Source organism: Rattus rattus, chromosome 5 (assembly GCF_011064425.1).
Source record: "Rattus rattus isolate New Zealand chromosome 5, Rrattus_CSIRO_v1, whole genome shotgun sequence".
NCBI lineage: Eukaryota > Metazoa > Chordata > Mammalia > Rodentia > Muridae > Rattus > Rattus rattus.
The window spans coordinates 154697762-154721062 of record NC_046158.1 but is presented as its reverse complement, the minus strand read 5'-3'; the positions used below and the strand labels follow the sequence as shown (position 1 = coordinate 154721062).

Below are 23301 nucleotides of genomic sequence, written 5' to 3'. Positions count from 1 at the left end.
AATAGGTCTCACAGTTGCTAAATTCTTTAAGCACATGTGACATGGTCTTGGCATAAGGACGTGTAGATCAGTGGAATAAACTTGACAGTCCAAGTTAAACTCCTGAATCCACAGCACAGTGAGTTTTGGCAGAGGTACCTGGACCACTTAAATGGAAAGAGCAGTCTCTTCATCAAATGATAGTGGGACAAGTGAACAGTCACATGCAAAATAATGAAGTTGGACTCTCGTGCCACATACCTCGGTACAACCGTCAGGGCTGCGGATTCCTGAATGTGACGTTACAGCCATGAGCAACAGGAAAGGGGCGAGCTTTACATCATTCAAGTTAAAGTGGAATGACAGACACACAGACAACCCACCCTGAACTAGGGATGAGAGACTGGAATAGACGTGCCTCTAAAGCAGCGATTCTCAACCTGCAGGTCACGACCCCTTTGGGAGGGTTGAATGACTCTTCCAGAGGGGCTGCATATCCGATATCCTGCGTGTCAGATGTTGACATTACAATTCATAACAGTAGAAAATTACAGTTGTGAAGTAGCAACAAAATAATGTTATGGCTGGGGTCAGCACAGCGTGAGGAACTGTGTTAAAGGGTCTCAGCATGAGGAAGGTTGAGAACCATGGCTCTAATGATTCAGACGGTCATGAAACACACGCAGAGACAGTCGACGTTGGTGTTTAGGAAAACACAAACCAAAGCCACAAGAAAATACTACCATGTGCCCCTAGGATGCTTATCACAGAAACATTAAAAATCTTAGCACCGAGGATGTGGGGACATTGAAACCCTCACATATTGTCAGTGGGACCATAAGGATCCACAACCACTGTGGAAAGTTCCTTGACCATTTCTGAAAAGTCAAACAGAAGTACCACATAACCTAGTGGTTCCACTCCTGTGTATATATGGAAAAGACACTCAAACAAATATATCTATATCTATATCTATATCTATATCTATATATCTATAGATATATATAGATACACACACACACACACACACAATTATTCATGGTTACTCACAGCAGCCAAAGATAGAAAGACACTTAATGCCATCAGCAGATGAATAAACAAATTGGAGCAAATCCACAGTGGACCATGTTAGAGCCGAGAAAAGGAATAGAGCTCTGGTAATTTATAAATCTCAAAACATCTCTACGCTAAATGAACACCATGGGAAGTGTATTCTAAGTAGAATATAGATGTACTTGCAAAACATATTGCAAAGTTAAAAGAAGCCAGATTCCACTGACGTTAAGGCAAGCAGAATAGATAACTTCTTGGAGACAGAGTGAAAACAAGTGTCCGTCCACAGCTGGGGGTGGCAAGGCAAGGGGAGCAGGAAGAAAGTCTACTAGGAATGGCATCGTACTGTGAGATGATAAAAAATACTTAAGAACACAGACAGAGCTGGCATTGGACCTTGCTGTAAATGTACCTGTGGCGGCTGAACATTATCTGCAGCCTCAGTAAATACATTGTAACAAATGTATCCAAGCCTCAGATTTCCTTGCAGTCTAAATGATGCCTCCGAGTCAGTCACTTCTCCAATCAACCCTGGCTTGCTCCTCTGCGCCAGTCTTAATCTGAAACTACACTTCCATTTTAGCAAGCCTTCCTGGACAGCCACCAATTTAGACGGACAGACGCTGCAGTGGTTTTCCGCTCAGTGACGTGTCTAGAATCTCTTAGGTTCGTTCCATCCTTGAAGCTCTAACTTTGAGGATCTTTCCAAGGTTGGCTGAACACTTTGGAACTTGTCATTTCATTTTATGGCGGTGACAGAGCTTAGTCTAAGAGTTCAGTGGATCGATCACTGATTTAGTGTCTCCTCTGTTGGCTTCACCACCACCCAGAAGCTTGGCCTCATGTCTTCCGTGCCTCCGGCCTGCAACACTTTAAGTAGGGGCTTCTAAGAGTTTTCGGTTCGTGATCCTTTGCACCCAAGAACATTTCTCAGAATCCCAGTTACATATGTATACAAAATATGTGTACAGATCAAAGTTACTGCTAGTAAATCACTAAGCAAGTTGTTTTAAAACAACCCATTTAATAGTATCATTTATTAAAGACAAAGGCAAAACTTGCATACTAATGAGATGGGGTGAGTGTATGTATCTTTACACGAAGAATTAGATCCTGACTGAACAGTTGATTCTGCAGGACACAGAGTGTCTTCAGAGTCCTGGAGGTGATAGTTGCTTTTCCTGAGGATGCCACTTTATGTAAGTTTATAGTAAAGAGCAGATGATGTTTAGGGCCACTTCAGAAATCACTGGAAACTAAGACACGGAACGTATACTTGAAGAGGTATTGGGACCCCACCACATTCTTTGTTTTGTTTCTCGGCCACGGTGAAGTTAGACACTTTCCTTCACCATTCATTCCCCATCACGATGTGGAGAAACTCTACCATACCATCAGCCCACGGCAACAAAACCCAGAGAACATGGGCTGAAGTCACAGCAAAAATATATGCTTAACTCCTCCTCCTCCTCCTCTTCCTCCTCTTCCTCCTCCTCTTCCTCCTCTTCCTCCAAAAGAAAAAAGGAAAAGAAAAGAAAAGAAATTATTGGAAATTCTGCCCTAATCCTAAGTCAAATTCATTGAACGTTTGGTTTTTTTTTTTTTCAAATTCAAGTCAGTAACTCAATTTAATTACTATTTGTAATTAAACTTTCCAACACAAGATAACTCAAGTACACTAGTTTGATGCTTACATGCAGAGGAATGAGGGAAGAAAAACATTAAAGGTCCTTGTTTTCCAGAAACCATTGTGTTTCTGTGGGAGCAGCAGACTATCCAGTAAGGACACACACAGTAGTGCTGGGTTTGATCTGAAGCGTTTGAAGCAGTCTTCTCTGGCGCTCTTGGTCTGTCATCACAGTGCAAGGCACACGGGTTGTGTGCTGAGAACCAAGCCCGCTGTGAAGCCATGCGAGGGTCTGCAGTGAAGTCACTCCAGACAACACGGGTATCAGCTTCTGGAAACATCTAAGACATGCCATGCATTTGATTCTGAGTTACTTTTTTTCCTTCTCTTGCAAGGTCAGACTTCTCTTACTCTTGTCAAGTGTTTTAAAGGTGAGGGTTTGTGACTCACAGTTTAAGAAGCTAGGCATTGGGGTTGAGGGTTTAGCTCAGTTGACAGGACGTTTGTTTGCTATGCCTGCATCTGGGGGATTCACTCCCAACACTGCGTAAACAGGGCGTGGTGATGCACACCTGTAATCCCAGCACGTGGGGAGGTGGAGGCAGGAGGATGAGAAACCCAAGGTTTACCTCAGCTATGTGGTAAAGTCAAGGCTACATGAGACACTTACAAAACAAAGTATAAAATGAAACAAAATAATGAAATAAGATTCAAAACGCTAGATTTTAAGATCCCCCCTTCCAGAGATTTCAAGGGCAGTCAGCTCTCCTCTGACCTTATAGCTAGTCCCAGGTCATTAGAACGGGCCCACGCTCTTCTCCTCCTTGATCTGGATCTGCATCTTCCAGAACTCTTAGGACTCTTAGCCACCTTGGTGCCACTCTCTGGATATTCATGAGGCCCCCACGGTGAGGAGAGGCAGTCATGCTGAGCAGCAGATCTCTTGCACACCAGGGTCTGCAGAGGTGACCTAGTGTGGGGAATGCTGGCTTCAGACTCATGAAGCCTAACCCAGAGACTCCAACTTCCTCCACTCTCTCAACGCCACCCTCCCTGACTGGGAAAAAACGAAGGCGGTAGATGTGTCTTTCCCGAATGGACATGTTTAAAGGGAGAGTGTATGGAAATGCCAGAAGCCGAGACAGGCACGTGGTGGGGGCTCAGTGTAAGTGAGCCCCAGGACGAGCTGCTTGGTGCTCAGTGGGATCCGACTACACCCCGAAGAGGCAAGTGTGTGTTTGCGTGCTTATTCTTGAGTGTGCTAATTGCTTCTTTAGAGGAATTGTCATAATCGTGTTATTTCAATATTTTGATACAACACATGCTGATTTTTCTAAAAGGCTTCTGGTCGGTTGGGTGCGTTCCAGAGCCTTGAGGCTTGGGTTTGGATAGAAAAGGATGGAGTTCTGTGGTCATTTGGCATCCCCTGGCACCCTTTCCTATGTCAGTACCAGTTCTGGATGCCGGAGGACAGGGAGGGAGGGAGCATTCGATAGCATGAGACACATAGGTTCCGAGGGACAGTTGGCTTCTGGGAGGGGCAGATGTGGGAACACCTGGGTGAGGCTTGAACCTGGAGCCTGGAGGGGTCCATTGGGGAGCTCACTCGTGTACTGTAACTGAGTTCTTTCTTGGTGCCAGTCATTGCTCTAAGTACTGGGAACAACGAGACTTAACTTGGGTCTTTATAGGGCCTGGAGCATCGGGGGAGGGATATGGCTGAAGGTAAAAAATGAACCACAAATGGTTAGAGGAGGCACTAAGCATTATGGGAAACTTGCAAAAGTGTCACCTTTCCAAAGGTGGACTGGACACCTTTCCAAAGATAATCAGACCGTGACTCTGAACAGAAATGCAGGCTGGGGGACTTTGCATTCTGGGGGTGGGGGGGTTGTGATATCCACGCTTGGCCCTCAACCATCTTGGTAGTATGGCTGAAGACAGACATTGGTACACAGTGTGGCACAGTGGGTTAAGGAATCCAGCAGTGAGGGTGCTGATCAGCGAGCTGCTAGTACCAAGTTCTGTGTCTTTAGAGAGGTCCCTTAATCTGGAATTCCACCGAGAGCAGCAAGGGTGGCAGCCGTGAGCTGGCAGTGGCCGGGCCATGTGAGAACTTACAGGTCATGTTTGAGGCTAAGGTCTTGAACGCAAAGGCAGCTGGGTTGATGGGTGTGTAGCTGAAGAGATCTAAACCAGCGTGGCCACAAATCCGTGGAGCATTACCAACCACGGAAAGATACTGAACCAGCCGAGATGGTGGATAAGGAAAACACAGTATAGACATATAGCAGTGTAGATAGATACACGGGAGTTTTACTCCTCTGAACAGTGAGGTGATGTCATTTGCAGAAAAAAGATTGGAAGTTAAGTGCATTGTGTTCAATAGCCAGACACAGATATCACCTGTTTTTACTAGTATATGATATATATATACATACACACACATACATATGCATGTATATGTTACATGAAAGAAGAAGGGCTAAGCTCTGGAAGGAAAGGAATCAGTAAGGTACAATGATATACCTCTGAAAATTTCATAACAAAACCTATGATTTTTTTTTTTTTTTTTGCACTGACTAAAATGCTAGCGAGAATGACAAAGCCAGGGGAGCTGTCAGAGCACTTAAGTGGGAGTGGCTCTGTGGGAAGATTCTCTTTAGAAATCATCCTGGCTACAGGAGGGAGTAGAGGGATAAGAGAGGGCTGTGGGGACCAGGAGGCAGCTGTCATCATTGTCCGCGGTAGGGAGGTGGGAGTGGCCTGGGCAGATTTTAAAGGTATTTTGGAGTAGTTCTGTTGGAATTGAGAGGTGAGGGGAAGGGAGGGGCAGGTTTGCGGATGGAGGGTGATGTCATCCAGCACAGTCAGAGGGCACAGGTGCAAGGCAGAGGAAGGGAAACTTGGGTATTGCGATGTCCAGCTGTGGCCAGTGCTCAGGGAAGCAGCAAGAAAGGAGGATGGATGTGACACCCTGAGGGCTTTGAACACGAGGTATGTTGAGACCATCCGGAAGGGAGTGTAAGGGGAAAGAGAAGAGAGCTGAGGGCTGACCAGGACAAACTCCAACATGAGAAGGAAGCCCAGAGAAGATAACAGGTAGACGTGGCCACCTCTTCCTTCCAGACACCGTACCCATCTATGTGGTAACTCCGTAATAGCCCTGCAGAGGGAGCCAGTGCGCACAAGGCGATGCTGGAGTCTGTGGCTGTAAAAGGCCATCGTAATGTCCTTAAATGGTGTCTGAGGAACGCAAGGAACATGCCACATGTCCCTGCTCTGTCGTAGCTCAACCCAAACCTCCCTATACTTGTGGCTTCATCCACCAGTCCTTGAGAAGCAGGCACGGTACTAGACTTGCAGGGAATGGGTGTTCAGTTGTGATGCTGGATTCACAGAGAAATACAAAATGATAAGTCGTGTCCTTTCTCCGTCCACTCTTGCTCTGGGGGAAAGAGCACAGGGTCTCACAAGTGCTAAGCAAACACTGCCACCGAGCTGTGCTACTGTGTGTGGCTCAGGCCTCTCTGTCCTTCTCTGAACATAAGGATATGTGCAGATGCAATACTTCTGTCCCCCTGTCTGCCCTATCCACGCCCAGGCTAACAAAGCCAGGTGTGGGCAGGGGCAGACAGGGAGACTGAAGCCAATGCCTTTGACCCCTGTGTGACAGTCCTAGCCAACCAGGCCCAACACTGTACCAAGTGAGAGACAGATCAGGGCCGAGCAGGGTTTGTTCTAACGATGCAGGGTGTTCAACAAGGCTATGATCCCAGCACTCAGGGGGCTGAGACAGGAGGATTGCTGATAGTTCATGACCAGCATGGGCTACAGTGTAAACCTGTTCCCAATAGGAAGGGGAGGATGGAGAAAGTAGGATAAAGAGGGAGAGGGCAAATTTGTTATCACCCTGACTAGGTGAAAGGGAGAAGGGCCTTGGAGTCTTTCCGTAGACGCAGGGGAAATAGTTTATGCAATTAACATTTAAAGAAAATATCCGAGCCACCAAAACGTTTCAGGGGTTAAAAGCACTTGCCGCCAGGCCTGATGACCAGAGTTCAATATCTAGAACCCACACAGAGAGAGGACCCTCACAAGTTGTCTTCCACATGTGCACCATGACGCACATGTACACACACACACACACACACACACACACACACACACACACACACGTGTAATTAACAATTTAAAACCCATGTACAATTTTTAAAATTCACTCACCCCTCCACCTACTGAAGCATCCTCAGACATGGGCCATAAAGCCAGGGCCCAGAGTGCATGGTTATCGTGGCCTGTGGTAAAACCTGGGGCAAAGGGAAAGGCAAACTTAGTGCCCACTATGTCTACCAGCTTGTCCTGGGGTCACCTGCTAGCACAGTAAGACTGGAGGTAGCCTCTTGGCTGCTAATCTGTTCCCCTCACCAACGTAAGGACCAAGAGAAGTCCTGGCTCCCCAGGATGTCTAGGAGAAAACTCCGGAGCTCCAGTTCTCAGCGCTTCTGATCACCTTGCCTGATTTCTCCTGGGACCAAGTCCCCCTGTGTGAAGTGGGTGGCTGACGGAGTTCTCAGGGAGCCATGGGCCAGATGTGCTGGGCAATCAGGAGAAGGTGCAGGGAAGCCCACCTTCCGGGAGCCCAGGCGCTTGTCTGCAGAGCCTCGGTGGGAGGAAGATTCACTGAGGAGCTGGGCAGGCGTCTGAGTCAGGTCACTAGGCTTTCCGCCATGCATTGGGGTGATCTCTCTGCCAAGGGGTGGCCATTTTTCCACAGTTGCTGTTACTGATGCTGTTGAATACTTTTGTGGTTTTGAGGCACTGACCCCGCCCCCTGCCCCTCTGTTGTTTTCAGACCTATAACAGCCAGGGCGAGAGCAACGAAGACTATGAGATCCCTCCTATAACACCTCCCAATCTCCCTGAGCCGTCCCTCCTGCACCTGGGGGACCACGAAGCCGGTTACCACTCACTGTGTCACGGCCTTGCGCCCAACGGTCTGCTCCCCGCCTACTCGTACCAGGCAATGGATCTCCCGGCCATCATGGTGTCCAACATGCTGGCCCAGGATGGCCACCTGCTGTCAGGACAGCTGCCCACGGTAAGTCTGTCTCCCACATGAGCCCCATGGCTCCAGCAGGGGAGGGCTTGAGGGGAGCTGGTTGGCGAGACTGAGCCAAGGAGCCCTGATCGTGTGCAGGGTCTGAGTTCTGCTGTCTGATTGCGGGGAAGCCGCAGGATATGGGGAAGGCATGGAGAGAAACTGTTATGTTTACAGCTCTGTTCGTGGCGACTTGGGACTGATTTTATTGGTCGTTAATAGTATAATCTAAATTTTATTTCCAGCAGATTTATGGAGAGATGTATGCCATCAATTCGCACACATAATTTGGGTAACTGCAATCCGTTTGAAATGTGTTCATCCCTCCCCTCCCACCGGAAGAGGCCTCAATCTCATTAGGGTCACCATTCCCAACTCTCACGCTCAACCCGTGATCCAAGACAGCTACCATTACGATCCCTTATCTTGCTTTGTTTTGTTTTGAGACGCTTTGTAGTCCTGGCTAGCTGGAAACTCAGTAAGTAGCCTGGGCTGGCCGGCAACTCACTATGTAGCCCAGGCTGGCCGGCAACTCACTAAGTAGCCCAGGCTGGCCCACTCGCTCTGTTTTTGAAGTCCTGTGATTGCAGGTATATAGCACCACACCCACTTCCCAAAGGTTACCTTCTGCCTCTATCTGTTTGCCTGTCCTGAGTGTTTATTATATAAGTAGCCAGAGGGGAAGGTTACCAAGCTAAAAATTCAAGGGTTGTTGAAAGATAGCAGGCAGATATCGCAGTGGCGGGGAGGGATGTTCCCGATTACAGGACAGGGTTTGCAAAGGGAAGGGGCAGGGCGCTAGTGATCTGGTGGAGTCAGCCTGGGATTCCTTTGTTCTGGGGCCAGAGAGTGAGAACCTGCAGCCAGCAGAGCCTGGAGCCTGTAGCCCAGGACAGCATGCAGCATCAGGTCCTGAATCCCGTATGATGGGGTTATGTTTTCTTTTTAGCATGATGGCCTGTCTGACCTATCAGGTCCTACAGGAAGTCGGCAGAAGAGGCACTTTAAGGGACTTTCAGCACCGTTCTTAATCAACTGTGCTTCGTGTTTCTATCCCTTCGCAGTTAATATTAGTTAAAACGCTTACATTCATGGCTTCTTCCCCTCATAGTTAATATTAGAGTTAAAACTCCTACATTCATGGCCTAGGTAATGGGGACATGAACGCCAAAGACGGACGTAGCCACAGATAGACAAAGGCTTCAGGATGCTTCTTTGCAGGAGCTGTGCTGGTGGGTGTCACTGTGGCCCCACCCCACCTCCATTCCCACACAGCGACTGCTGGCAGCTAACGACAGGCTCAGAGCAAGTGAGTAAGACTGCCAAGGAGAACCATGGCCGAGGACTGACTGGCTACACCAACCACTGGATCGGAGCTGAAGCAACCCTGTAGTGTGTCGGATTGGATTACAAGCTCTCCTGAGGCTGAAGGACAAGATGCTCCCTCACCTGGCTTCCCTGTCAGAGTCACATGATATTGACCGGATCGAGTTTGCTACCACAATGGCTGCCCGGAAACTTCAGCCCAGTTTGTAGCCTGCGATAAGCAGAGGCAAGAAGACCATGAGTTCATGAACAGGCCAGCCTAAACTGGCCTCATTAATACTTAATTAAGAACTCAGTGGAAATGGACTCTCCACTCTCCAGGAATCTCGATTTTGTTTTTGATCCGCCGGAACAAGGCAGGAGCCCAGTTTCCTCTTCCAACTTGCTGACTGGTTCAGACCCCACAGTCGTAGGCCCTTGCCAACATGAGGACCGGAGTTCGAGCCTTCAGAAGCTGTATTAAAAAAATAAAGGCCAGCATGGCGGCAGGTGCTTGTAATCCCAGCACTTGGGAGTCTAACACAGCATATCTCAGACTGGGGCTGGCTGGTCCGACAGCCACGCCCACTAGGAAAGTTTCAAGCTCATGGGAGACCCTGTCCAAGACAGAAAGTGGGCCGCACCAGTGGTTGTCTCCTGGCCCTCACACATCCATACCATGGCTAGTCTCCTGGTGCCCTTCCTAAGCTTCCTGGTCATAGCAGCTCTGTTCATGACAAGGCCTGCTGCTGTCCGCTGACCACAGACCTCCCCGAGATCCCCTTGGAAATGATCACTTACGTGAGCTCTATGAAAACCAGTCCTTCGATGCTTTCTTTACAGCCGATTCATATTCAGGATGCTTCTCAATGTCTTAGCTCTTCATTGGTCCAGAAGTAAAGGGGTTCGTTCGATTTTATATTCCCTCCGTACTTAACGAAAGATAAGCCTGACCTTGCTACTCAGGGCAGAGTCTCCCCCACCCCGCCCTGAGACAAATGAGAAAGCCAGATTAAGACGTGCTGGGACCGGAGGGTTAGGACACAAGGGGCCTTGACTACAGAGCTCTTGAATTCCTGGGGACTGCCAGGAGAAAGGGTGTGTGGGTGTGCAACGCCTGCTGTTTGTATGAAGCAGGATGTAGAAGCGCCCACTGGCTGTCAAACAGCATGCAGAGGGGCTTGTGAAAGCTTTCTCATATGCTCCTCTCAACCGAGAGAGGCAGGGACGTAGGATGGAGAGGCTGGAGACCGGGGTTGAGAGAGCATACACGGCTTCCCCTTTCTGTGGCTGCTCTGGCAAATCACCCCAAACCTGAGGCAGCAGAGATCCGTCCATGCACAACCCTAAAGGTCCAAAAATGAGCACGTCACATGAAATCCAGGTTCCAGGGAAGTCAAGCTTCCCCAGGAGGCTCTGGGGTGTCCATCCATACCTTTTCTAGCTTCTAGACTCTAGACTCTAGAGGCTTCCCTGGCTTGTGGTTGTGTCTCTCCTTGAACTCTGGTATCTTTTCTGTCAGGGATAGCCACACTGCCCTTCTCACAGACATTTAGGGTGGAATTTCATCTAGAACAATCTCCCAATATTGTGATCCTGAGCCTGAATCTTCTCTGCAAAGACCACTTGCTTCTGTTACGTTGTGTGTGTGTGTGTGTGTGTGTGTGTGTGTGTGTGTGTGTGTGTGTGTGTGTGTAGTATGTGTCCGTGCATGCATGTGCATGTGCCGTGGTACACCTGTGAATATCAGAGGACAACTTGTAGCAGTCAGTTCTCTCCTTCCTCCATGTGGGTCCCAGGCGCCAAACTCCAGTTGTCAGATTCGGCAGCAAATGGCTTTTTTTTTTTTTTTTTTTTTTTTGGTTCTTTTTTTTTCGGAGCTGGGGACCGAACCCAGGGCCTTGCGCTTCCTAGGTAAGCGCTCTACCGCTGAGCTAAATCCCCAGCCCCATGGCTTTATTCTCTGAGCCTTCCTCTCACCGAGGGGGGGGGGCGGCGCAGCGGGGGGGGGGGGGGGGGGCATGACTTGATATCTTTAGTGGGGGGGTAGCATTTTCCCCCCTGCCTGCCAGGTTTGAACACCTTCTAGGTGACAGGCATTGCTACATTGAACCCCGAGACTCTCTGATACGAAGAACTCAGCAGTGGTGGTGTTAGGAGGTGCTGTGGACCTTTAAGAGGTGGAGCCTACTGGAAGGCCCTTAGGGACACAGGGATTGTGGTACCCTGGGTCTCTTTTCTCCCTGGCTCCAGATGTGTCCTTTTACTCTCATTCTCCCATCATCAACAGAGGTCCAAAGCCATGTGCCCTCTCCTCACCTCCCCCCACTTCTATCCCCCTCCCCAGGCTGAGACCTGAACTTTCAGAGCCCTGAGGCCAAAATAATCCTTGGTTGACTTTGTGAGCAGACTCACAAAGACAGTCACAAAGACGTTGTTATATTATTATATTATAATGTTGTTATATTGTAATATGTTACATTGGTGCAAAGCCGAGGGCACAGCCTGCTTCTGAAGAGCTCTATGGCTGTCCACTTAGTCGTGGGAGTCTATGTATCTGGAGGAGGCCCCTGACTCAAATGGCGGTGGCAATAGCTTCATATACGGGGGCACTGGGCTTTGTGGGGTGGGAATGTGATAAAGGAAACACAATTTCTATGGAGTACCAGGACTCGAATGCCTCACTGGCTTCATCTGCCCAAGGGCATCACTGAGGACACTGACTGGGGCCTTGGGTGCTGGTGGTGGCTCAGCTAAGCCCAGCAGAGCAGGTGACTTTTGGAAACTGCCTAATCTCTCCTATGAGTAACTAACTGGGCACAAGACAGACCTGTACTTTGTGAATGAAAATGCTACCTAGTCCTCAAGTCAAACCCCTAGAAGTTACACCCTCCCAAGCCCCTGCGTCTACCTCCCGGTTCTACCAGGCTGCAGATAGCACGGAGGACACCCAGGTATCCTCCAGGTATCTTGGGTCTTGTCTCCACAGACAGAGATGCCCCCTGAGAAGTCATCTCTGCAGAAGTAGGTGAGACTTTGATCTGTGGTGGCCATTTCATCCATGCCAAGAGCCCCGTAGCTCTGACCCCACCCATAGCTCTGACCTCAGAGGTCATCAATCTCTTCTGGTCCCCTGCTGGATTGCTAGGTCTCATGGGCACGCAGCTCTATCCCTTCTCCCGATGCTGCCAGTCTTATGTACAATACTGGAACCAGACCCCTTTACAAAATTAAATATGCTCAGGGCTTTCTCCCTCAACTTCCACGTCTTAACTGATTAAACATTCATTTCCAAGACAAAAAGAGTCAATTTAGTATGAAAGCTATATTTTGCCGGTTTAATTTAAAGCACTGCACCTCCATCTGACCTCTATTTTCATAACTCAATAATTTTATCCTATGTTGATTGTTTCATTTTGAGCGAGATATTGTATTTATAAATCAGTCTCTAAAATGCTCAAAGAAAGTCGGAGAGTGGAATTTATTAAGCTGCTCGCGGAGTCTGAGATCACTTCTTCTGGAATTGTCTGGGAAACGGAGTTCAGGGTTGCTGTGTGCTGAGGGGAAGGGGTCTGCCAGGGAGGGGCAGGACATGATGTTCTACTGTGAGGGAAAATTTGGCCCCAGGGAACCAGAGCTGGGGGGGGGGGGGTTGTGGGGGGGTGGGGGGGGGGGGGGGGGGGGGTGGGGGGGGGGGGGGTGGGGGGGGGGGGGGTGGGGGACGGACGTGGGTTGGGGGGGGGAGGGTCGGGGGGTGGGGGATGGGGGTTGGGGGGTGGAGGGAGAGTTGTGGGGGATGGATGTGGGTTGTAGGGGCGGGTGGGTAGGTGGGTGGAGCGGAACCAGAATGGAGTCTGGTGGTCAGGAATCTGGGGCTTTCTCAGGCTGTGACCTTGCAGCACTGAAATGGTGTACTCAGTCCTCGGTACATGGGCAGGACACCAGTGACTAAAACGTTCTCCCTCATCTTTGAGGCCTCTGTGTTCTGGTGCTTGGTGGAGGCTGGAGGTTGATGTTTAATGTCCTTAGTGTCCACTTTGTTCTTAAGTTCCATATTTGTTTGTTTACGTGGATTTGAATGGTTTTTTGCATGTATGTCTGTGCACCGTGTGTGTGTAGTGCCCTTGGAAGCCAGAAGAGGATGTCCGATCCCCGAGGATTAGAGTTAGAGGTGGTTTTGGGTCACCGCATAGGTGCAGAGACTCAAACGGAGGTCTTTAGGAAGAGCAGCCAGCGCTCCTAACCTCCGCGCTTACTGATTGGCTAGCAGGGTTGGTCAGCGTACCGGGGAACCTCCCATCTCCGCCTTCGGGCACTGGAATTGTAGGTACAGGGAGCCCCAGCTTTTTATGTGGGCGTCGGGAATACCAATTCATGGCTTCATGCCTACGAAGCACCCACTTTTTGCTCACGAAGCCATTTTTCTAGCCCCTGCTTTGAATCTGTTTGAATTTCTTGGGACTTTAGGTAAGCCAATCCTCCCTCAGCCCCGGCTGGGCTTAGGATCCCAGCTTTGGTGAAATGGCTTAACTGCTTGCCAGCCTCGCTGTACCAGACAAGCGTGTGTAGGAAGTGGTGGACTTCTAGTGGCCCCACTACGTACACCAAGTAGTTGGGAGCCTATTAAAACTAAGATCAAGTCTCGGGTGCTGAGTTGCAGACCCTTTGTGCTCTAGTCTCTACTCCAAAGTACTTGTAGAGCTTGGTGGTTCTCCTAGGACACTAGGGCCAGGGGCCAGGCCTGGGGACTCCTAACTCAGGTGAAGGGCCTTTGCAGGCCAGTGTCTTGGGGTAGTCTTGGGATAGGTGGGACGGACCGGCTTGCTTTAGATGCTCTCATAAGGGAACCTACACACAGCCTTGGGTTGGCCTGCCTGGGAATGGAGTCCGGACTGCAGGTCCGTAACAGATCTAACATTCCTATGCCTTTACTTCTGTATGCTGTTCCCTGCCCGGGTTTCTTCCCTCTCTCTGTCCCTCTGGTCCTGTCCCCAGGCTCAGTCTCCCTCTTTGGTGACCATAGGGTGGAGACACAGGAAATCTCCCATCAGAGTCTGAGGCACAAAGACCCAAGATCTCCAACTCAAGCCTTTGTCCCCGATACTTCTTAGTGACACGGCAATAGACACGCTCCCCGCCCCAAGTCAACCAATTGTTTTTATGATTCTTTTTAAAAAATTATTTACTTGTCTTTATTTTATGCACATTGATGGTTTTGCCTGCATGAGTATCTGTGTGACGAGTCTGAACTCCTGGAGTTGGAGCTCCAGGCAGTAGTGAGCTGCCATGTGAGTGCTGGGATTTGAACCTGGGTTTTCTGGAAGAGCAGCCAGTGCTCTTATGCTCTGAGCCATCTCTCCAGCCCTGTTTTCATTATTCTTCATATGCGAATGTTTTCACTTTGTGCTTACATAGTTAGCTTTGCCTTGTAATAAACCACCATAATATTTAATGGTATAAAACAGTTCACCTTAATTACCTCTCTGGATTCTTAAGCTTCATGAACCAGAGTTCTTAAGATTCATGAACTGCCTCTTGTGATTTCTGAGGTGAGCTAGCCATTTGTCCAGTGTCTAGGAAAGTCTTACCTCAGCACCTGGCCCATGTCACTGGAACCAGGTGTGGTATCTTAGCTATGAGTCTCTCTTCACCAGGAGCCTAGAGAAAGAGTAGGCTCCAAGGTGCAAATTTTCAAATTTCTTATTAGCTGCTGATCCTTTGGTCAAAGCCAATCACATGGTCGACCCAGAGAGTCAAGCAGTGGAGCAGACCCACCTCATGGATGGAGCAGAGCCATGCAGAAGGAAAGAACTAGAGAGACAGGATGGTGGGCATTTGTGTAACCTGATGTGGTTGATTTTAACTGTCAAATTGACTCAACCTGGAACCCCCGGGGAAGAGTGTTTCAGTTGGGAACCTGTCTAGATCAGGTTGGCCTGAGCATAGCTGCAGAGGGCTGCCTTGGTTGTTAATTGATGTGAGGAAACCCAACCTTTTGTGGGCAGCATGGTTCCCTAGTTAGCAAGCGGGCAGCGCTCATACACTCATTTCTCCCTGTTTGTGATTGTGGTGAGATGAACTTCTCAAGTCCCTGCCTCAGCTTCCCCAAAATGATAAGACGGTGGCCCAGTATTATAAATTCCTTTCTTCCCTAACTTACGTTTTGAAAGCGTTGTCCTGGTTAGGTTTTTGCTACCTCGATGCTCAATTGGAAAATGCCCCTACCGATGCCTTCGGGGAGCCCATGGGTCTTTCTGGATTAATGATTGATGCAGGCAGACAACTGTGAGTGGTGCCACCCCTAGGCAGGGGGTCCTGGAGGTTAAAGGAAGCATGGCTAGTGCGTCATGAGGAAGAAGCCAGTAAACAACACCCCTCTGTGGCCTCTGCTTCAGTTCCTGCCTCCAGGTTCCTGCCCATGACTTGCTGGATAGTGGGACTATAAACTTTCCTCATCAAGTTGCTTTTGGTCCAAGTGTTTTAATCCAACAGTAGAAACCTCACTAAGACAGATTATCTTTCTATATATCCATCCATCCATCTGTCTGTTCTGCTTGGAGGGAGAGAGAGAAGTTTCCTGTCTGTTTGTCTGACTGTCTGTCTGTCCCTCAGAGGACAGCTTGAGGGAATCAGTCCCCTCCCCTTCCTCAATGTGGGACCTGGGAATCAAATTCAGGTCATAAGGCTTGGCAGTCTGCTGCTCTATCCATTGAGCAGTCCTGCCCCCGCTCTGACCCCACCCCCAGCCCCACAGTTGCTTTGTGTCAGGACAATTTTATCACATGGCCACAGAAATGAGAGTAGGACACTTCCCCTTCTCCTTCCCTCCCCTCCCCATCATGGTTGATATCTTGTTTTCTTGATTTGTAACACCTTCCAAAAGTCGCAAGCATGGCTTTGTGCTCAGGCTAAGCTCCGTTCAAAACCCAGCTCCCACCTTCGTTTCCACTGGTTTGGGTTCAGAGTCCTGGGCCTCATTCGCTTCATCTGTTCCATGGAGGTCAGGGCACTCGTCCTGTGGGAACTTGAAGAGTCTGTGGTTGGAGGAATCTTAAGTGGCACACAGTAGGTCCAACCAGTGTAAGCCACTGTGCTTAGAAAAGCATTCCGCTCACGGACTGGGTGTGAGTAGGTGCTACCCCGACCCTCAGTTCAGCCTGCCTGGCATGCTGGGTATGTGCCTGGCTGTGACAAGTGTCTGGACTGTCCACCAAGGCAAGTCTTTGAGACAGGAGTTGGAAAGCCAAGTGGGAGGCCCTTGAAGGCTGAAGATGGGGTGGGCAGCCAGGGCCTGGCAGGATCAAGCACATCCATGATGTCAGGGTGTCATGATGTCATTCAGGCCTTGGCATTTAAAACCAACACCAGTGACAGCTCTGCTTCTTGTGGAAAGAACAAGGGCCCAAGAAACAACTCGTCTTAGCTCCGTGACAAGGGAAGCATTGATCACAGTAAAAGCAGGAGGAACCATGTTTTTGCCTCCTATAGGACAGGAAAGGGAGGAAGACTGATTTCCAAAATAGGCCCTAGCCGGACAGAAACAGGGCCACTCAGAGGTCCCGTGTTTTCTCGTTACTCACTGGAGTCTGGGTGCAACGCCCCTCCCCCACTTTTTTTTTTCAGAAGCCATAAGCCAAAGAAATGTGTCTTTTTACATTTTATAAAACTCAGGGAAAAAATGGCTTTAAACAGCTTTTACTCCCCTGCTATAATTATTTATTTTCAAACACTCCTGCAGGGGACTGCTCCGTCTTCTTATCCCGGACTCCTTTTGCTCATAAATGAACCATCACTTCAATAAATCATTATGAAAACGGAAACTAACACCGGCTCTGAGAGGTTGAAAGATTTATGTAACACATTTATGTCTCCCATTTTCTCATTCTGGTACTCCGCTGCAAAAGCTAAGCTAATAAAAGCTGCTATTAATATTTCTTGTTGCCTAGCAACCCGAGAGCGGGAGTAATAGCTTGGGCTAGAAAAATAGATGACCGATAAGGAAAAATTCAATTCTTTTATTATCTCAGGGGAAATGCCCTTTTACTGGAACATTATGATGTACGAGTGTGAAGTTGAACACAAAAGATTTGTGTGTGAGTGTGTGTTTCTATTTTTAATGAACATCATTTTACCTCCCCTAACTCTGTCTGGGCACTTTTGTTTTCCTTTGCACCCCCACCATCCCATCCCTCATGCTTAATTTAGCAACTAGTGTAGTTAAGAATCTGTCAGTGTTTCTTTTTTTAGTTTAAAAATGGTTTCTGCAAAGGTTTACAACTTGGTCATAAAAATTCACTCCCTGTTAGGACTCGGGCAGTGATAAGCGAGCGAGCGAGCAGTTGGCTCCTCCACAAATGGATCGCATTGGTCGAGAGATAAGATTCATGGATTTTTTTTTTCCCAAGAAGGAAGGTCAGAATGGAGTAAAGTATGTTTCATTTTTTCCCTCTGTGTTAAAGTTTTCTTTGGAATGCAGGGATGCTGTCTCTTCTGAGAATAGTTTGCCCTGTCCTTTGGGAGTGTGTTCAACAAGGGCAAGGTTGGAACATAGTCATTTATTGAGCACCTGCTGTATAAAGTTTGGGCTCATTGCCTCCCAACATTTGTCCAATGTAGAAAGGGAGGCTTAGAAAAAGTTGAGGGCTGATTAAAGTAGCAGTGCGTGCGTGCATGCATACGTGTGTGCGTACGTGTGTGCGTGCCGTGAGGTCCTTTCTCAACTGTGAGCCGGCCGCTGATTTGTTGGGCAGGACTGTTCTCCACAGCAGAGGGCTGTCCTGTGTACTGCCTGCTGACTGTGTTCTCTGTTCCCACACCATTCAGTATTTCCTCTCACACCGCTTTCCAAAAAGCAAAAACCAACCGGTCTCTCCAGGACCAGGGACATAGCTCAGCTGGCCAAGCTGTAAAGTACTTGCCCAGCAAGTAAGAGAACGCGAGTTTGGTTCGAGAACCCACATTTTAAGGAGTCACGTGTGCCGGGCATGAACCTGTAATCCCAGTTCAGGGAAAGCAAAGACAGGCAGAACCCTGGGGCTCTGATCAGCCAGTCTGCCTAGTGAGCTTCTGGTTATTGGGGGACCCTGACTCAAAGATCAGGGATGGGAGGCATATGAAGACTGTCTTCTGACCTCCATTCGCATATGCATGCATTTCTGTTTACACGTATGTGCGCACACGCACGCACACTAAATAAATAGAATGCAAATTTTAAAAAGGTGTGGCATGAAAATGTTTTTTTCCTGACGTCTGTGCTTTCTGGTGCCCCCTTATAGTGTAGGAATGATACTCTTGCCTTCCCCAGTCACAGAAGCCTTCCAAGAGGAGGGAATTGTGCATAACGGTTCCCAGTTAGAAATGATCTTTGCCATCCAAGTGACATTTAGCAACGTGTAGAGAAGTGTGTGAGTGGGTGTAAGTGTGCATGTGTTTGTGTGCATATATGTGTGTGTCCGGGGGTGCACACGAGTCATAGCATGCAGGTGGTAGGTAGGGCATACCTTGCCCAGTATCACCTAGCTGGGCAAAGTAGAGAGCAGAACCTGAAGTCCGGCTTCGGATTCCAAGCCTGGGGCTCTACGACTCTTTAGACGGGGTAGGCTGACTCTTCATTGCTTACAGGGTTGTAGTCAAGCCGTGGGAGATGTAAACACACTCTGGGCTGCTCCCAGTCTGGGGATGGGACACAAGCAGCACCCCTAACTCCAGCTGGCATCCACTTGTCCTTCCCTGTGGATGGCTCACTTCAGCCTCACAACCTCCATGCCAGGCAAGAGCTAGTGAGGACCAGTCACCTAACCGCCATCAAGAACAGACCCACCATAGCTGGCCCACGGGGCACGGCTCACGAGCGTCTGGCACCTATGGGGCACACAGAGCACACTTTGGCCGTGTATCTCCTGAGGAATTTCTCCACGTGGACGAGTTAGTTTTCTATAGCTGTGCTCAGCTGGGTTTACCACTTACTAAGTGCTTGGCACTCTCATCCTTTCATAGTTGGTATTTCCTTTACTCTTCTACTCTGGAGGGAAGTGCTGCCATATACATACACACATACACATATACATATATACATACACATACACACATACACATATACATATATACATACACACATATATGCATATACATATATACATATACAGATATACACACTATATATACACATACATATGTATATATACACAAACATAGATACATATATACATATACACACATATTATGAGATAACAAAGCATGAAGAAGAGAAAAAACTTGGCTAGATAGAAGTCAAAACAGGATGTCAAGGGTCCTCGGCAACCTCCTGGTGAGCGAGTGGAGACTGACTGAGCCTGCTTTATGTACTTAGCTCTTATAGAAGCCTTTCAGGCTTCTGTGGTTACAGGAACTGTGAGATACTCAGAGCTAGATGGTCCCTGGTGCTCCAAGACAAGCAGTGGCCTGGATGAGTGTTGGGAGGACACCTGCTGAGACTTTGGGTGGGGGCAGGGGTAGGGGCGGAGCTGGAGAGATGGCTCTATTGTTTAGAACACCCAGGGCCGGTCCAAAAATGCCCGAGTTTGATTCCTGGCACCCACGTCAGGTGGCTCACAACTGCTTCTCAGGAAGGGGAGCATCCAATTTGATTTTCTTGACTCCACCATCTCTTTCCCCCTTACACACACACACACACACACACACACACACACACACACACACATTGCATATGCTCACAAGACACACATAACTAATAAAATAAGAATAAATATCAAAATAAAAAAATCAAGTGTGGTGATGCACACCTTAAACCCCAGCACTTAGAAAGCAGAGGCAGGTGGATCTCTGTGAGTTCAACGTTTGTAGCAAGTTTCCAGGGTAGGCAGAGCTATGCAATGAGACCCTGCCTCAAAAATAAAAACAAACAAAAAAACAATAAACAATAAACAAAACCACCACCACCACCAAAACCCAGCAGCAACAACAAAAAATTAAAATTAAACTAAAAATCTGGACCAGGGACACGTGGATTGTGGCAGAAACAGAGACTGTTTATTGAGAGAATATTCCTGATTGTGGAAGAGGGCCAGAAGCTAGGAAAGGTTAGGGACTCAAACAGTCTCCACCTTTTATGGGTCTTGTCCACAGCCAGCCCCCTCCCCACCTCCTCCTACTCTTCCTGGCAGGCTCTGTTCCTCACATGTACCCCAGGAACGGAGAGGTTTCTAGATATTTTCTCTGCTGCTAATCCTTGTTCATCTCAATGTCCCTCTCTCCCCACCCTCTTCTGCCACAGTGGCAAGGAAGGCTCCCTGGATGTGGTGGCTTTAGGACTAGGCCTCTGGGACAGAGAAGAAGAAGGCAGCAGCAAAAGCTGGAGAAAAAAACTTGGCCCTGTAGGGATCTCTCTGTTCAAATCTCCATCCCTCCTGCCGTGACTGTGATGTTTTATGGTTGCTTAGCCGCCCTCTGGAACCGACCCCTCCACCCCCTGCCAGGCTGCTAATCGGAGCTGTGACCCCCTGGCCTTGGAGTGTGCAGAGGCCAGGTGTTTAACAGTCTTCCAGGCGAGATGCCAAGCTCTGAGGCAGAGTGCGAGCTGAGAGCATTCGGGGAGGAATCGCAGCGACATTCGTCAGCTGTGGTTCCGATATTACTGTGTATAATGGCTCTCCCCTCCGAGTGCATATTCAGTACCATGTTTGGGAAGATGAGGTTTTAATGTACCGTCGGCAGAGCTGAGAAGCCATTGACGGCTCTGCAGAGTGTCAGGACCGCATAAAACTTGAGATTTATGGGAGTCGTTTCCCACCCTGCTCCGGCTGGATAATAAAAAGTCTGGCTCGTGTGCTCTTTCCCTCAGCTGTGGCTTTGACCATTTAGAACGTGGAGGAGTCTTTAGAAAAGACAGCCAGACAGGCAAAACTCATCTAAATATTAAAGTTCCGGGAGGGAGCTTGGTGCTCCCCACAAGACTCTCTCGATACATGTTCCCAGGAGCATCTTCCGGTTGGAGGCTGGGGTAGACCAGCAGAGGTGCCGTGGCCAGGTTGTGGTGGTGACAGCCAGTGCCATGCCCTTCCCTGGAAGCCCAGAGCCTTGCTGTCCCTGCTTTTCCTGGAGAGTGATCTTGGGTATGTGTCCCCATCAGTCCCTTAGCTTCGAGTGAGATGGAATTGTTATGTCTGAAACCCAGCACCTGAGAATTGGAGGCAGAAGGATCAGGAGTTGAAGGCCAGCCTGGGCCACATGAGACCCTGTTTATTTTATTTTATTAAGGCCAGGATGTATATCTCTATGGGTAGTGGGCTGGCCTAACAGCATTGGGGTCCTGGGTTCAAACCCTAACCCGAATAAACTGGGCATGGCGGTACATGCCTGCAGCCCAGGCACTCTGGAGGTAGAGACAAGAAAATCAGAAGTTCGAGGTCATTCTTGGTTACGTGGTGAATTCAAGGCCAGCCTGGGCCTGTGAGATCTGGGTCAAAACAGACAAACAAGCAAGTTGGAACTGCTGTTAAACCCTCCGTGGTGGCAGTGAGAATCCACTGGGCTAAAGAATGTTCTTGACCCCTGCCTAGCTTTAAGGGTGGAGGGTTGTGGGTTTCTCAAGAAGGTTCATAGAATGAGTGAATGAATGAATGAATGAATGAATGGATTTGGAAACATCCCTAAACGTCACTGCTGCCTGCATCATCACTGCAGAGTAAGCCAAATTGCGACCCTGTTGCTTTCATCACTTCTGTCTGCATGCCAGCAAGATACCAAGGCCAGGGGTCAGGAAACCTCTGCCCACTTCCCGCCCCTGCCGGCAGGAAGGGATGGTGTGAGGCAGGTCACTTCCCCACTGGTCACACTTAGTCTTATGCTGAATGGACATTAGCCACGTGACCACGCAGCTCAAAGGAGTTTGTAAGATGCTGTTGTCCCTAAGGTTGTAGTTCAGAGCCAAGGGTCAGGAAGAGTTCCAGAGGACTAGAAGGGAGTGGATGGTTGTCAGGAGTGGTGTCACCCAACTATGTGAGCTCTCTGGGCCAGTTTCCTCATGGGATTGTAGGTTCCCATGTTCCAGGTGCTGTCTAGAGCAGGACTGAAGGGTTCTGCCTGGTCCTTCAGGAAACTCTGGGGTATGAATTAGACCACAGCACTTCTGGGATCTGTACCCCCCATGGGAAGTGTGAGTCGGTCTTAATGACAGGCTGGTAGGAGGTAAGCTCACTCGTGGACTGCCTAAAGCTCGTGTGGATTGCCTCGGCAAGGGATTCCCCTACGTGTTGGGAATCTAGAGTCGGTTGCAATTTCCTTTTATCCACAAAACAAGACGGAGGAGACTTGATGCCGTCATCCTGAGTTGTACCACTCAGACACATAGCGTGGATGTCCATCTCTTTAAATGCTCTGTCCTTCCTGGCAGCTTCGTGTGAGTTCCGGTGCACCCATGCACCTAGCCGGATGTCTTTTGACTGAGTCTTTACTCGTGTCCGTTGTGTCTCTATGATGAGGATCCTTTCGATCTAACTTCTAAGTTTCCTGCCCGTCACTAGGAAATCAGTGTGGTGGGAAAAGAAAGGCCTGGGTGCCTTGCCTGGGCTCTCCCTGTCCCCATAAGGGACCATACAAGTGGCGGGAGCGTGAGTCTTCAAATGGCCTGTGTTATGTTTACTTTTGTGTGGCCGACTCAGGCTCCAGCTCCGTAAAGCCTGAAGTTTGGAAGCTGCACGTTAAGCTCTCGTCGTCTGCAGGGAAGTCCCAGGTTGAAGCTCCATCCCTTGAGTCTCCGCAGCAGCAGTTACAAGTTCACTTCACAGAGGTGATGCTAATCACAGCTGAGCTCGGCTTCCCACACGATGACTGTGTCGTTTGCCCTTGGCATAAGGCTGATTGGCATATTTTTAGAAACTCCTCATTTTTCAGCATACTTGTGACATCTGCGGAGATCAATCCAGAGTGTATTCACAGCACCTTGAGATGATCCAACGGGGGCTCCTTCCTTCGTGTATGGAGCTGATGGACTCGTAGATTCCTGGTATTTACATGTCCTACTTTGTGCTGTGTGTATAGATACGTACAAACACGTGTGCCTTTGAATATGGGCTGGGCTTTATTCGGGATCTTTAACATTTTATAGTAAGAAGGGCACGTAGCTAAAGGGAACAGTGTGTGTGTGTGTGTGTGTGTGTGCGTGTGTGTGTGTGCGCGTGTGTGCATGTAGAAACCATAGGTCAACATTGGTCCTTTTGAATTGCTCTCCAACTTTAAA

At 48.9% G+C, this 23301-nt stretch overlaps 1 protein-coding gene across 4 annotated transcripts in view; it reads left to right on the top strand.

The window, feature by feature from the left end:
• Tox2 (TOX high mobility group box family member 2) overlaps positions 1-23301 on the top strand; it is a 123952-nt gene that overhangs the window by 66032 nt on the left and 34619 nt on the right. For all 4 annotated transcript variants that reach the window (XM_032904898.1, XM_032904899.1, XM_032904901.1 and 1 more), the window contains one exon: positions 7515-7760. In XM_032904898.1, coding sequence (XP_032760789.1) covers positions 7515-7760 — 246 coding nt within the window. The remainder of the gene's footprint in view (positions 1-7514; positions 7761-23301) is intronic.